The following is a 15,617-nucleotide window of genomic DNA, read 5'->3' as shown; positions in this document are numbered from 1 at the left end:
TAAAATTTGGTATTGAATACCACGTTTTATATTAAACTAGTTATGTGACTCATAAGAATGTAACTGCTAAAGTAGTAAAAAATCATATGTAAAATCACACCAATCTTGCACAATACTATTACAGAAAATGAGTTCCAATTAACGGGTAAAGTAGTTTTGGGTTGGAAAAAAAATCAGAAAAGTAAATGTTTAATAACCAAATAATTTTAGTATTATTGCTAGGCATAAATAATTTTATAAGAAGGGATTGTAATAAATTATTTTTGCAACTTGAGTTCTAATGTTGATTATTGCTTTCATATAGCCACTTTACCTAGTACACGGTCTACACTCTACAGACTATAATATAAACATTGCTGTTAACTGTTTTACTTCAGACGTCAGTCATGTGTCAGTCATACGAACCGCCGGTACGTCATTAATTATTTGAAGTTGCTGAAAATTGAAATGGAAATCGAGTTGATTGGAAATAAACAAGCTAATACAGATATTTCCTTATACATTTTATAAAATACGTTAATAAATTAGTCATAAAATAATACGCGCATACAACAGGATAAGAGTAATATAGGGATAATATTTAGTAAGACACGGCTCACGTCATATTTATTCAGTGTATAACTGAACTCGCATAGAAGTAGACTTGTCCAGTGATACCAAAATGGATTTAATCAAAAGTGCCCGAGAATTTATAAGCCACTGGTATTTAAGGTATATACTGTCGATTGAGCTGTATATGGTGGAGCCATGGGAAAGGCTTGTAATACGTATCCTTTTTTAAAATAGAAGTATATTATTACTATGGTCATTTGTATACAAAGCCTAAGTATTGGTAGACAATCAGTCAGGTAGGTCAATCAGGAATAATGTATTAGTATTCTGTTTTTCAAAACTACAAAATTAAGTATCATTCAAGAACAACACTACTAAAAGCATAGCAAAAGGCAGTGATTAAAACTATAACATATGAATAAACATCTATACCAAATCATACTACTATGTATTATGATTCAACATACAGTTATAATTGGCCTATTTTTAGTAATATTAGCTGTTTACCCATTAGCTTATATTATCACTTCCTCTTATTGTGTTCTTGAAAAACTGATGGAAACTTGTAAATTAATTTCCTTAAAGTGTCACAGATGTAATATTTGCCATATTTTTTGGCTTATTTTGGTATTTCAACTACTCAGTAATTGTTTATGCAATTGCTCATATAAGAGATTGTCCAAGCCATGCCTATGAAATGCTGTAACTAAGGAATGATGGTATTGTGAAGAAATAATATTTTGTTGTAATATTGTTGATATATTTTGTTAAATAAATATTGTCTTATTTCATGCTTCTTTAACTAAATATTTGTTTAGTCAATTGTTTTGTATTTAATAAAATATTGATAAGGAAACTAAATATATTAAAACTATCTGGACAATCTAGGTTCTTGGAATAATAGATCTAGACATTGAGTCAGACACTGTTATGTCCTTAATACAATATTTATTAATAAATAAAAATACACTCTGTGTATAAGAATATTACCTGTTTAAGTGATTAAGATATAGTACCACAATTAAAGTTGATAGTAAAACCAGTAGGTTAGAACAAATAAATAATAATATTGCTGTCCTTAGTATAGAGTTTTTTTTTTATTATTTATGGCTACAATTAAGGTTGATGTCCTTTGCTATTGTGTAGAATAGGTATATAATATAGGTTAGCCTGGTATAACATTTAACCTGGCTAACCTTATGTCATCATCCCAACGCCTTACCGGCCTGGGTAACGCCATTTCAATTTTCTACATGTTATTTTTGCATCCTTAAATTTGTTTTATTTTTGGTTTACGAGCTCCGATGCAAAATAGTTCGTCTAGTGTGAAATTTTCTCTATGAGATTTTTTCTAACTTCATTATTTTTGTATATCTATATACTTAAAATATTAAGCTGTTCTATTATCACAAGTCGCGTTACTTTGACATTTTTTAATTATGAACCAATAAACTATTTTAGGTTCTTAAATTTATACCTATCCTGTTTTAAATTCGAAGATGTTATAAGCAAAATAGTTTGTCTAATTGTTAATCGATGCTAAAAGTTCTATCTCTAGATCTCTATCGGTGAGTTAAATAAGATTATTCCTTCTTTGTAAAATTATGTTGAATAATTTAAATTTGTAAAAGTAATTCTGATTCATTTGTCAAGTGAGACAGTATAAACTCTGAAAATTTCAGTATTTTTCATTAGATTTCAAATAACAATGGGCCAGGTCTACAGTCCAATCCAATCCAATCTATCATTCAGCATTATAAAAAGAATAGATAGACTTCTTGTTTGAAGAAAACTGGTCGACCACGCATCACAAGTGCAGTAGAAAACAGAATCCTGAAAAAAATTATCAAAAATAATCGTCGTCCTCGAGCTGGAGAACTCACTCACTCACCTCAATGGAAGGACTGAGGACATGATTGACAAAGACGTCTCAGTTAAGAGCTTATTACACTACGCGATATTCAGACAGTCTTACTAAGATTTAGCATAATGTAATAAGAGTTAGCAAGTTAGCCTGTCTAATTAGACTGACCGAATGGGTTCGGCGGTGCTTACTTGCTTACTTGCTGAATATCGCGTAGTGTAATAAGACTTAGCACGCTTAGTAGGAGAGGTGGCACCAATTTTTGGGCAGGTATTTGAGGCAAGCTGAAAACTTGTCACATACCTCTCCTATTATATTCCAACACGGAATTGCAGACCTGGCTGGTGAGTAGCGGGGCTAAATCAACCCCTACATTTTTGAAAATATTAATTTTTTTTTCCCAAAAATATATTTGAGGCAATACGAAATTTATATATGTTGCAGTGTAATACTTAATAAATACGAAAAAAAATAAGCCAGACAATTTAATCGGGGCTTTAACATTACCAGACGCGTGCAAATATTTTTTCAAAAAATTATAAAAAATGTTTTTGAGGCAGCTTGAAATTTTAATGGAGTGTTATTTATAACTATAAAATAAAATTCCCAAAAAGACAGATCATTTCGGTAGGGCTTTCTACCTGCCAGGCGATCAAACAAATAATGGATGGGTACGGCCCTGTACTACTATAGACAAGCTGTAGTGTGAGAGAGAGCGCATATCGACAGCTGTCTTCGTTCTGGCTTGCCGCGTTACTATTGGCTCTAGTGAGGCCACGTGACTTACAATAATCCATGAGGTTTTTAGTTAGAATTTCGGAGTCGTTACTTTCAGTCGTATTATTCTACTAATGGTATTATTACACTATTTAAAACTCAAATAATTAGAAAATGTCTAGTGAAAAGTTAGTTTGTGTTATTTGTAAAAAAAATGATGCTAAAGTGATTGCTTTTGTGGAGAAAACTCTCAAAAAAAGTCAGGAGGTGTTAAATATCCGTAAACATCATAGGTTAAAATATAATCATATTGTTTTGCCAGTGATTCCTAACCTTTCAGATGGTTATCACACAAGTTGTTATAAGAATTTTATAGCTTTGATGAAAAAATATAGTGAAAATACTGTGATTGAATCCAATATTTATACTCTTACAAAAGGTATTGTATTAATTTAATTATTTTTCAAGCATTACATACTGATAAATAAAATTAAGCATTTACAGCTCTTCTTTCTTCTGAATTAAAACAACATCTTTTAAGAACGCAATATATAACAAGCATTTGGAGAAATGCATATTTACGATTCCCCAGTTCTTTGACACCTAATAGAAACGGATGGACACTTAATGAGGATACGCTAGATTTTCACTGGTTTGACGGAGAGTATGCCGCAATTAGTATTCGACGCTGTTGTTCACGAGGAAAATGAAAATAACGATGATGAAAATCATACTACAGGTGAGAATAAATGGTTTATTTTTAATAACTGCTGCATTCAAATTTCTGTGATTAATTAAAAAAATAAATATCTATTTCTTTTCGCAGATGATGAAGAGGTTGCCGAATCTGATACAGATGAATCCGAAGATTCAAGTAGTTCTGATGAAGATTCTGATCCACAGACGAAAAATGATAATTTATCTGACGTGAAACGAATTTAATTTATTTCAAATTTTTTTATACTTAAATAATTGAAACACTGAAGAAATATTATATTTTTATAAATCTAGTTTTGCGATTTTGTATTTTAATCATTGGTTTTTTTTATACGTAACCCTTATTAATTTTAAGATGAAAAAGGTTTTAAATTTCCGTATAAATTTTGACTTGCAATAATGTCAGAGAAACAATTTTTAGTTTTGAACAGTACATACAACAGTATGAATTCTGTACTGATTTTTTTTTTTTAATTCTCTTCAAAAAATAAATATTTTTACGGAAATATCAAATATTTAACAATTCATTACGTTTAAATTCGCATTAAAATTGGCAAAATGGCTAATTTTTTAAGATAAAAAAGAAATCACAAAAATATCTCCCTTTAACGTCCATAAATCAATACAATCACTTTTATGCAAAATGTATTTAGTACAAATTCAGAAAATTTTATATTTTTTTACTCCGAAATTCTAACTAGAAACCTCATGGGTTATTGTAAGTCACGTGGCCTCACTAGAGCCAATAGTAACACGGCAAGCCAGAACGAAGACAGCTGTCGATATGCGCTCTCTGTCACACTACAGCTTGTCTATAGTAGTACAGGGCCGTACCCATCCATTATTTGTTTGATCGCCTGGCAGGTAGAAAGCCCTACCGAAATGATCTGTCTTTTTGGGAATTTTATTTTATAGTTATAAATAACACTCCATTAAAATTTCAAGCTGCCTCAAAAACATTTTTTATAATTTTTTGAAAAAATATTTGCACGCGTCTGGTAATGTTAAAGCCCCGATTAAATTGTCTGGCTTATTTTTTTTCGTATTTATTAAGTATTACACTGCAACATATATAAATTGCGTATTGCCTCAAATATATTTTTGGGAAAAAAAAATTAATATTTTCAAAAATGTAGGGGTTGATTTAGCCCCGCTACTCACCAGCCAGGTCTGCAATTCCGTGTTGGAATATAATAGGAGAGGTATGTGACAAGTTTTCAGCTTGCCTCAAATACCTGCCCAAAAATTGGTGCCAGCTCTCGGACCAGCTTAACCGTTCAGTCAGCGCGTGGCAGCCGCAGAGCAAAGACGTTCGTACATGTTTGTTTTCTATGGCCGCGTGCACCATGGCATGTTCGCAAGAAAAAAAAGTACTTTTCAATATTATCAATTTGTATCGAGACATGCCATATTTATGGCTGAATTATTGATCGATTTATTAATAATTGATTTATTGATGACCTTAGGTCTTGATAGGAGTTGCCCGTTGCCAGGAATCTTAAAGTAACTACCAATCTTTGTTTTGTCAAACTGACACTTTGTCTAAGAACCGTATCTTCTTTTTGAATGTATGGAGTAACTAATTTCAATAGACATTCAAACTCGGCAACTCCTACTCTAAGGGTCCCCGCACATGGGCCACCGGCCACAACCACAAAACGCCGCCACTGGCATATTTCCTGTAATTTTCATACATTTTATATGGACTCGCCGCACGGTTGTTATACGGTAGGCGCCGGTGGCGGCCACACGCTACAAATCGTCGAAGCTTGCTTCTTGTGGCTCGCACCGGCCACTAAACGCCGACACAAAAAGCCGCCACACGCCACTCGCGCGATTCCGCGCCCCTCTCTCCCTTACCTCAGTTAACCTGAAGTCGACGGTAGTAGTCGACGGTGAAGGCCTGGGTAGAAATCTGTTTGTGGGAAATTTTTCGAATAAAACTGCCAAAGAAAAGAACATTGAAGGTAAGTTTAATAAAATAATATAAAACCATATATTTATATTCTATTTTCTTGCCACGGTATTGCTCCTTAATTCATAAAATAATCTTTTAACGTATCTCTTGCAGTAGACGCTCGTGTTACTGGCCAGCCTGTATTTTGTAGTATATTTTCAAGTCCCACTATTTTCAAAGTGTGACGAAAATGGAAGGGATGATTTCACCTTTTGCGAATAAAGTTGTGCAAAATGCAACAAGATTTCACAATGTCTTCTGAGAAATGAACAGAAGTGTTTAATGGGCGATGTAATATCCTCCATTTGTTTGCTAGTACGCCACACTCAATGCAACGTCTGGCACGGCTTAACCTATAATTGAAAACTTTTTTGTCTAAGTCCAAATATTTTCCAGAATATGGCCTCATCATATTTTCACTGAGGCCAAATGCTTCATCATGTATAGTTCAATGGTTGTCGATTACCGACCTGTCGTGGTGAGGAGATATTTAATGTCTTTCTGTGTATCCAATAAATATGGTTTCGTCTTCTACGACGACGTCTTTTTATCAAAAGTAGCGCAATTAAACCTTCTTCGTCAAAGTCCATTATGATACTGCAGGCAAGGGTTAAAAAAAGTAGCAGCCACCGACCGCAAGTGTCGACCACCGGCCACAAGTGGCTGTCGCGCGCTTCAGCTACCTTTGTAGCCGCTTCTAGCTTCTCGTGGCGGCGTTTGTGGCTGTGGCGTGTGGCCCGTGTGCGGCGACAGTAGGGTAGTTTCTTAAGTCACATGGTTCCAAAACACTCAGTATTTGCCTATTTGATAATTTTTCTCGCAAAAGTAAATACTCTTTCACCCATATTTTTCTTTTATTTTTGAAGTTATACTTCTTTAGGCGCGTTATGAAAAATTGATGAGAATGAAATTTTACGATGCGCGCGCACCGTGACACAAAATTAACAGAATGAAGTTGCCCACGGAAGATGCTACGGCATTGGACATAATTTAAAAACAACATTCGAATAATAATAGAATTTATGTTAGTCTTAATGTAAGAAAATAATAATAAATATTTATTTATTAAATTTTTCAAATGTAAACTGAACTTTATTGACTATAATGACTCCTTTTCCAGTCTTTGATTACTTAATTGTAATTAATTATTTGTATGCAATAAAAAACTATTTTTAATAATGCCAAAGAAGTATAACTTCTTACGCGTGTACATAAGTACACGCACCCTTTTTTGTATTTAAATTAATAGACGCGGCAAGAGCTATGGCGATTTTCTGGTGCTTTGAAAGTTTTCCCATCGCGAGACAACCGTCACCGACTACGTACGCTTTGCAAATGAGTAAAATGAGTTAGCTTGCGATATTCAGTCCAGTGTAATAGCGAGCTTGACTAGTTAGATTTTAAGACAGTCTTACTAAAGGCTGATTTACACGTATTAAGTTGCCAAGTCTTAACTAAATTTTAACTAAATTTCAAGTGACTTAATTTTAAGTAACCGTTTACACGTAAAAATACTAAATAATTAGTTAAACTCATTTATTCGCTCAAGATGGACGACCACAGAACAAAATATTATAGGATTTTCTCTTCCTGATTGGGGATTTACTGTATTGTATGCTCCAATACATGATTGTGAAGGTTCTGTGGACTCAACGTAATACGTATTTGAAGAAGGCGAAGGAGTAAAACGGCTACTATTATTAATTGGGGAAGGGGTTCTACTACTGTTCATTAATTGTTGTATACGCATATCGGACAAATAGTTTTGGATATGTTTTTGAGCTTCCAGCGCCGAAAGCAAAAGCATAGCTTTGCAATGACTCCGCCAGCTTATGCTTTTCACTTAAATTTAACTAAATTTTGCCTGTCCAAACGTGTCAAGTGATTAGCCACGCCCACCAACTTAACCGAAAAATAGACAAAATTCTATTCTACCTTGTTTAGTTGCAACTAAATTTTAACTTGCAACTTCTTACTAAATTCACTGTTTACACGGGTTAAGTTACTTAAAATTAAGTTATTATTTAGTAAATTTTTAGTCAACTTAATACGTGTAAATCGGCCATTAGACTGTCTGAATATCGCGTAGTGTAATAAGCTCTTTAATAAGTACTTGCAAAAGAGTCCTAAAAAGAATGGGTTACGGATTTTACACCGCTAAGGAGAAACCACTGTTGACTGCTGTACCAAAGAAAAAGAGGTTGAAGTTTAGTTTACATTTCTCAAAGCAATAAATATAATTAGAATCATAATGTTGTTTAGGTATAACCTTTTTTCAAACACTGAGTCATTCGTTTCGTTTATACAAACAAAATCAAGAATGAATTTTCGATGATAAATAACCTACTAAACCAAGGAAACGTTTATTTCAGTGGCAGTTTTAAGCAAAATAAATTTACGAATAGCTTCTAAGTTGTCAGGGTTTATGCCTTTTTTACTAATTATATGCCCTAAATATGAAGTTTCAAAACTTCGGATTTGTTCATCTGTAGGTACCATAAAATTTGATACTCTCAAATCTTTTAAATACTTTTTCTAGATTTTTTTGTAGGAATAGCGATAACTCATCGTATAATGAGTAGGTACCTCGTCAGTAGTTTTAATGCGATGTTTAATTTTATTCGTGAAGGTAAATGGTTCACCTTCAATGCAAATACGTATGCATAATGAGAACAAATTAAATTTACTTTTCTTTCGGATTAAAGCGGGCCATTGACGGACCGCATGTTGCAGTCAAGACCGACTGCAACATGCGGTTGCCGCAAGTCGATCTGCAGTTTCCATACTAAATTCATATTCGCAATACACGGACCGCTCGAGCAGTTCCTGAGCAAACCGTCTAGTCAAAAGTCAAGACCGACTGCAACATGCGGTCAGTATATGGCCCGCTTAAGATTGTCTGTAAGAATCCGTAATATCTTCAACACGATTAGACTTATGACAATCATAGTTTTCAACATTAAATACTTTAGGATGTGCGGCGTGATCCAAAGTATTATATGATTACTTTTGACAGATTTGATACATTCATAAATGATGCGGTTACAGATAAATTTTTCTTGAACTAAAACATCACCAACATATCAATAGAAAATCTTATAAATTTAGTACTATTAGCAAACGGCTAGGAGGCTCACTTGTTCATTTGCCACCCGTTCTATAAAAAAACAAAATAAAAACAGAATAAAACAAATTACATTAGAATTAATTTTATTACACTTTCAAGTAGCTGACACAATACCCATTTGTATAGCGAAACATTTCTGGGACTTTGAGTGACATTTTTTGCAAATGGTCAACACCTCTTGTAAACATACTTTTCGATATGTCTGTAGAAATCACACTTGGATCGGCTAACCAAGCTTCAACTTCGGTGTTTAAAGAAGACTCAATCTTGTACAGAACCTTTGTAAGTACAGTTGACTGTAATTTAATTTTATCATTTAAAATCAAATCATCAGTGTTTCTTAACACTTGCAGCTCTTTATCCATTATCCAAAGCAGTACATATTGCTTGTTTGAAGCAGAAATTAAGCATTCTAATACAATCTTATACATTATTGTGTACTGTAAGCCAAGGTTAAATTCATTCATCATATTTTCAATTGTGTATATAAAATCATCTATACTTATATTATCTGTACTATTTTTATGAGTAAATGCATAGGTCTCTTCATTATTATGCGATATTTTCACTTCAGAATTATACAGTTGTACGGTATCTTTCTTCTTTATGCCAAGCCAAGCAAGGCATCGATTACAATGATATATTTCTCGTTGTAGATTAAACTTATTTGCTTTGTCTGCCAATAGATTATTATTTATGACAAAAAATGTTAATCTATGTAAGAAATCTAGCTTTTGCGGTTGCAATACAATAGTCTCAGATGTGTTTCCATGACTGTGATTGTGACAAAACCATTCAGACATGTCCAGATTTGATGTAGGCAACTCTAATATCCTGTCAAACTTCACAAAATTATTAGATATCATATTGGAGCAATTTCCACATACAATTTGAACATCTTCATTGGATTTCAAATTAATATTCATGTTATTGACTTTTGGCTTATTCTCTATGGTGTCTGTTGGCAGAAATTCAGAATAGAATCCACCTCCATTCTTTGGTTCTGTCAAAATTCTAAATGATATGGTATTTTTATCAACTTTGAGACATGACATGGAATTCGGTATGATATAGCAGAATTCCTCTATTGGAATACAACAGGTCACATCACTTTCTTCATCGGAATAGTCAGACAAACTTTCAATAGAGGATAAGCTGTTGCTCCTTTTAAAGCCGTCATTATAATAATTCAATATAATACAATTAGACCGAATACTTATTTTCAAATTACAATTTTTACTAAAATCAATATTTGTAGTTATGTAAACATTACAACTTCTCAAGCGAGATCTGATTTCAACAAAAATATTTTTAACTAACATTTTCACTTATACTAATTTACGATTACTTGTCAATTACATCCGCCTTTATCTTCTTAACATAACCATTTGTTTCATAAATGTTAAATAATGTATCCATTTCACGAATTGTGAATGGTAAAGTGACTTTCTTGTAATAATCATTCATAATTTCAATGTTATTGATGACTGTATCAAGTAAATGAGATTTTTCTGCATAAATACCAGGTGCTTCGTGTTGAATATATGTAAAATGTATATGTAAATGGTAGAACGATGGCTGGTAATGAAGATAAATCCGTAATTGGCTGCTTGGAAGGTTGTACTTGTCTAATATCGCTTTCTAAAAAAAGAAAACAAATTGTATAATTTTTATTGTCATTAATAAAATGTTAAAGACATTGATTGTACAATGTTTTCATTGGAACCAAAAAAAATAATCAAGAAGAAGCATAACAGGTTTATCACCTTATTATCTGATAAATAATTAGGACTGTAGCTGAAAGTGATTCATTACCTTTCCTTCGTCTCTGATATTTTTCAATAGTGGTAAATGCCTCTCATCCAATTCTCTGATTGATTTTATGCCCCTTTGTCTTACAATTGCCAACAGGTACAAGGTCTCTTTAGTCAGTCCGTCCCACTTTAAATCAGGAACTAGTACAAAACCATTCGTTTCACATGTATTATTATACACAATTCTGTCTTGTTCACTTTTTCCTTCTAAGATATTGTATACCCACTGAAATTAAAAAATAATAGTTACTTACAAAATCAATTTATATAATGTAGAAACTAGGAAACTTGTTAGATAATCTACTATCATTATATTGATTTCTTGTCATGTAGAATTTAGACATGATAACCTACAAATATAATAAAGTAATAAGGGTAGTAATAATAGGTTATTAATAATCATACTCAGCATCCATTCTTAATAAAAAACTCTTAAAGATTTGTTATAAAATAAAATCAGTGACTTGGGTATGTATAGTTATAGCGTGTAAATCCAATAGATGCTTGTAAATAAAAAATAATACCTGTAAAGTAAACTGCTCCTTTTGTAAATGTGGAAGGGTCAAAGTATTATAGCATGCTGGTGTTTCTAAAATTAAATGTACTTCTTGTTTAGTGTACTTGGATATATGCTTCTCTGTAGCAGGGTAGATAGTTGTTGTTTTAACACCTGTAAAATTGTTTTGTAAACAATAAATTGACCAATTAACTTTTTCAAAGTATATATAAAAATCCAAATCAGGAAAATAAACTAGTTAATTTATCACAGTAATATCATAAGATGATTTTACTCCTTAGTCCTTACATCACAGACAATTGAATGCCAACACAACAAAGTGAACCATATTGTGGATAAGTCTGTTCATGATCAAGGTTGCAAGTTATTAGTTGTTAAATTGACTTATCAAATCTTAGACCTTTGCCATCATTATCTCTGTTATAGTAAAGTAATTAAGAATGAAATCAAATACGCAGAATCATGATGCATGGAACAAAGTCGTGGGCATCCTGAGTAATTACTCATGCTGACGAAAATATAACTTGATGTAAACCTTGAAATTCGAAAGTAGACTTACCATTCACTGATGGTATCGGGTAACATTCAAAGTTTCCGTAAATGTCGTTCTGGAAGAAAGGATGTACCTTTGTATCACAAGAAAAATAGCCTTCGCTACTTAAATCTTGCTCTTTGAAAGCTTTTTTTTCTAAAATCACAATGCCTACACCACTTTTCTCTTTAAAATTTCCTAATACACTAACTATTTTCTTACTGGTATTGTTGTTTAAAATTTTAGTAGGAACAAAATTTTTAAGTTCTACTTGATTTTCATTTACACCATTGCCATTTTGATCGTCTATTTTAATTTTTTTCGCACACGGGGTTTCTACAGCATTGCTTTGACAATTGCTGTCGGACATTTTGAAATCATGTTGCCATATTTCTTAGCATCATAAAAATCTTCTCGTAAAATTGCCAGAATGGAAATGACTAAATATACAACAATAAAAACATAGTTATATAATCCCGTGTGTCACCATCATAGGATAATTATATTTTATATAAACAAAAACCATTGCAACATAGTAGTACAAAGATCCTTTATATTTCAATAGCCGAAGTGCTGTTACATGATTTACGAACCACTCTTAGTTCTTACTAAGTAACGTTTCCTTGTAGAGCGTGAGAACAATGTGTCAGCACAACGGTCACGTAGGCCTTTAAGAATAGGATATAAATATAATAGAACACTTGTAATATTTAGTATTAAACGGACCTCAAATCGGACCGGTTGTACTCATTTTAACTTTAAGTTTTTAAAAACCCTTTTTCGCGGACCCACTACTTGACTGGCGCTGAGGACAGGATAGTCGCTCTAGCTGCACGTACTTCTCAATTATCGGTTCGAGCATCAAATTCTGCTTACCTAAAAAGGGGAAACTACGTCGCGATTGCTAAAAACGGCTATTCAAAAGAACAAATAAATTTGTCAAGAACGCAAATCCAAAAGCGTTAAGGGTGTTTTGTGCGAGTGTTGAGGCAGCGATGTACTGGTAAGTCACCTTTTCACCTTTCAAATCCAGCCCTCTCCACTTTTCTTTTGTTATTTTGAGATCGACATCTCTCATCTTAACGATAGTTTTAAGACTTTGTTAGAGTTAAATTCGTATAAACGTAAATTGTAATAAGTAAATTAAAGAAACATAGAAGTAAGTAGGTTAGTGCATGAAATTCTGCAACCCCTAAAGTAAGTGTACCTAATTATAAGTTAGATTCACATCAAATTCTGTGAGCTATAATTATTGAGTAATTGTGTAATTATTTAATCAAACAATTCCTGAAAGAATACATAAAACCCAAAAAGAAATATTTTATATATTTCGGATATACGGAACATCGCAAACAATTCAGCAACATGGTAATTAGGCTTTTTAAAGGTGGATCAATTCAATTTTATGAGTCTACGGAAAGAATCGTTTTTATTGACGATGAAAATGAACAGAATGCCATTATTCTGAAATTTCATCGCGGAAAAACCTGTCACAGAGATATTCAAGAAACTTTTACACGCATCAGGCGACACTTCTTTTGGAATAACATGAAAGAAACTATATCAGCAGTAATTAATTCTTGTGAAGCCTGTAAACAAATGAAATATGACCGAAAGCCTTTGAAACCATATTTACAGTTAACTCAAACGCAAGATGCCCCATTCCAGGAATTATTTATAGATATATTTAGTATCGAAGGAAAAACATACCTCACCTTAGTTGACGCTTTTAACAAACTAAGACAGGCAATTGAAATTCCTAGTAACGGCACACCTGACGTTATCCGCGCACTAATAAAATACTTTTCATTTTACGGCATACCTAAGAAAATAAGCTGCGACCCTGGTACTGAATTCAACAACGATCTATTGAGAGAAATGATGTCACTCTATAAAATCCAAATACATATCGGCACGCCTAGGAACCCTAATTCAATGGGAATAGTTGAACGTTTTCATTCCACCTTAATTGAAATTAACAGACTGACAAAATACGAACAACAATGTACCGACGCCGCATCTATTATATCACTCATCATGGCATATGCGATTCATACTGTAACAACTTTAACACCGTTTGAAGTAGTGTTTGGCCATGTAGATTCTGAAAACGCATTCAATATAGACTTCGAGAAACGATACTTGCAAAAATTAATTAAAGATCACGCCAAAAGAATAAAAGTTTTATACAAATACATATCTGATAAAATGTTAACGTTTAAGGAAAACTCTAAAGAAAAACGCGGTGGCGAATCCGACGTCCCGTTGCCAGAAGGGAAAACAATTTACACAAAATTAATAAACACTCGCAGAAGTAAGGACAAACCTTGTTTTGAAAAGGCCATAGTTACAGGAAAACCTGAAAGAAACACCATCCCTATTACAATTAGAGGTAAACACAAAAAGGTAAAAATTAAAAACATAAAACGACCTTCAAAGGTGGTGCTTAGTGATCATGATGACACTCACGAGCCCCAGCTTGGGCCTTCAACTTCAAAAGGTTGAAAACAATCCAGGGATCCGTAAGACAGGGAACAGCCTTCATCCAACAGGATAACTGGCTTATTTTTAAGGTATTAGATTTAAATGGCCTACTGATGGAATTAGGATATAACAATAGGAAATATAGTAATTTTAGTAAGATAGTAAGTGATGATAAGCCTTAGTTTAAAGAATTTTTAGGAATTAGGGAACAAGTAGAGTATTTGCAAAGAATAACTACTGAAAAGATTAGGCAAATAATCCCTTCACACCGAGTACGAAGAGGAATATTGAACCCTCTAGGTTCTATTATTAAAATGATAACTGGAAACTTAGATCAGGAAGATGCTCAACGATATGAACAGTTAATAAATCAATTAGGTAATCAACAAAATTTCCACAAACAAGCGTTTAACAGTTGTTTTCAAAATGTTAGATGGACTCATTAATTCATCAGAAAATATTACACAATAACTCAAAAAAATTATGGACGAAAAACTAAAACGTGTAAAAAAAAATTTTAATAGACATAAGTACTAAAGAAAATAATGCAGTATACTCTACTATACTATATGTTTTAAGTTTATATAATCTTTTTGTAAGTAATTTTAGAACGCTTTATATAAAAATAAGCGAATTAGAAAGATACGATTAATATTAAATCATACATATTATTAGATAGACAGGAAAATAACTTTTGTATTAGAGGTAGCTTTAATAACCAATTCAACTTATAGTTATAATAAAATACCTACCCTTACCTATCTTTCATGACCCTAAAAACCTAACCTTAATAATCATTCCTAAATATCCCTATATCCTGGTGAAAGGTGTAACATACTTACCGCTTATACAGCCTTGCAAACAAGTCTCTGAGGAAAATTATCTCTGCACACAAGAAAACAGGGGCACCGTATCCTGAAACGACATCCATTGAGGAGTTGATGACCTTCAAGGAAAACCCATCCAACTGTTACCAGAATACAGTAATTATAGAAGAGGTAAAGGTACAAAAAATATCAACTAATAGATGAATATTATACACCCGTAATCAAATCATTATTCAAAAGAATTGCAAAAATGAGATAAGCCGAAACTCTATAAAGGGAACATATATAATTACTATAGATTAACCCTGCGATCTCAACATCAATTACATCAACAGTGTTCATACCGAAAATATGTCATCAGAACGTATCCCATCCATTAAGCTGCTGGAGTTACAGCCACCAGTGAACTCTAAGGAAAATCAGAATCCAGTAAACTTACAAGGAATGGACCTTAGTGACCTGCAACACATGTCTTACATGCTGAAACAACTTAACATAGATAGTGATAG

At 32.8% G+C, this 15,617-nt stretch overlaps 3 protein-coding genes across 3 annotated transcripts; 1 reads left to right on the top strand and 2 right to left on the bottom strand.

The window, feature by feature from the left end:
* The first annotated feature begins 659 nt into the window (after nt 1–659).
* LOC125052165 lies at nt 660–1,343 on the top strand. The gene is made up of 2 exons (XM_047652790.1): nt 660–767; nt 1,146–1,343. Exons 1-2 carry the CDS (start codon nt 662–664, stop codon nt 1,256–1,258), a joined length of 219 nt encoding a protein of 72 aa, XP_047508746.1. The 5' UTR covers nt 660–661; the 3' UTR covers nt 1,259–1,343.
* Nucleotides 1,344–9,000: 7,657 nt separating this feature from the next.
* Nucleotides 9,001–10,256, bottom strand: LOC125052163. Its single transcript, XM_047652788.1, has one exon. It carries the CDS (start codon nt 10,254–10,256, stop codon nt 9,021–9,023), a length of 1,236 nt encoding a protein of 411 aa, XP_047508744.1. The 3' UTR covers nt 9,001–9,020.
* Nucleotides 10,257–10,278: 22 nt separating this feature from the next.
* On the bottom strand, nt 10,279–12,183 carry LOC125052164 (m7GpppX diphosphatase). Its single transcript, XM_047652789.1, has 4 exons — nt 11,825–12,183; nt 11,273–11,418; nt 10,750–10,974; nt 10,279–10,575 (listed from the first exon to the last, which is right to left on the bottom strand). The coding sequence occupies exons 1-4, from the start codon at nt 12,165–12,167 to the stop codon at nt 10,279–10,281; spliced, it is 1,011 nt and encodes a 336-aa protein (XP_047508745.1). The 5' UTR covers nt 12,168–12,183.
* Nucleotides 12,184–15,617: the final 3,434 nt, after the last annotated feature.

The sequence above is a fragment of the Pieris napi genome, chromosome 9 (genome assembly GCF_905475465.1).
Source record: "Pieris napi chromosome 9, ilPieNapi1.2, whole genome shotgun sequence".
Classification (NCBI taxonomy): domain Eukaryota; kingdom Metazoa; phylum Arthropoda; class Insecta; order Lepidoptera; family Pieridae; genus Pieris; species Pieris napi.
This window is presented reverse-complemented; position numbering and strand designations above follow the sequence as displayed.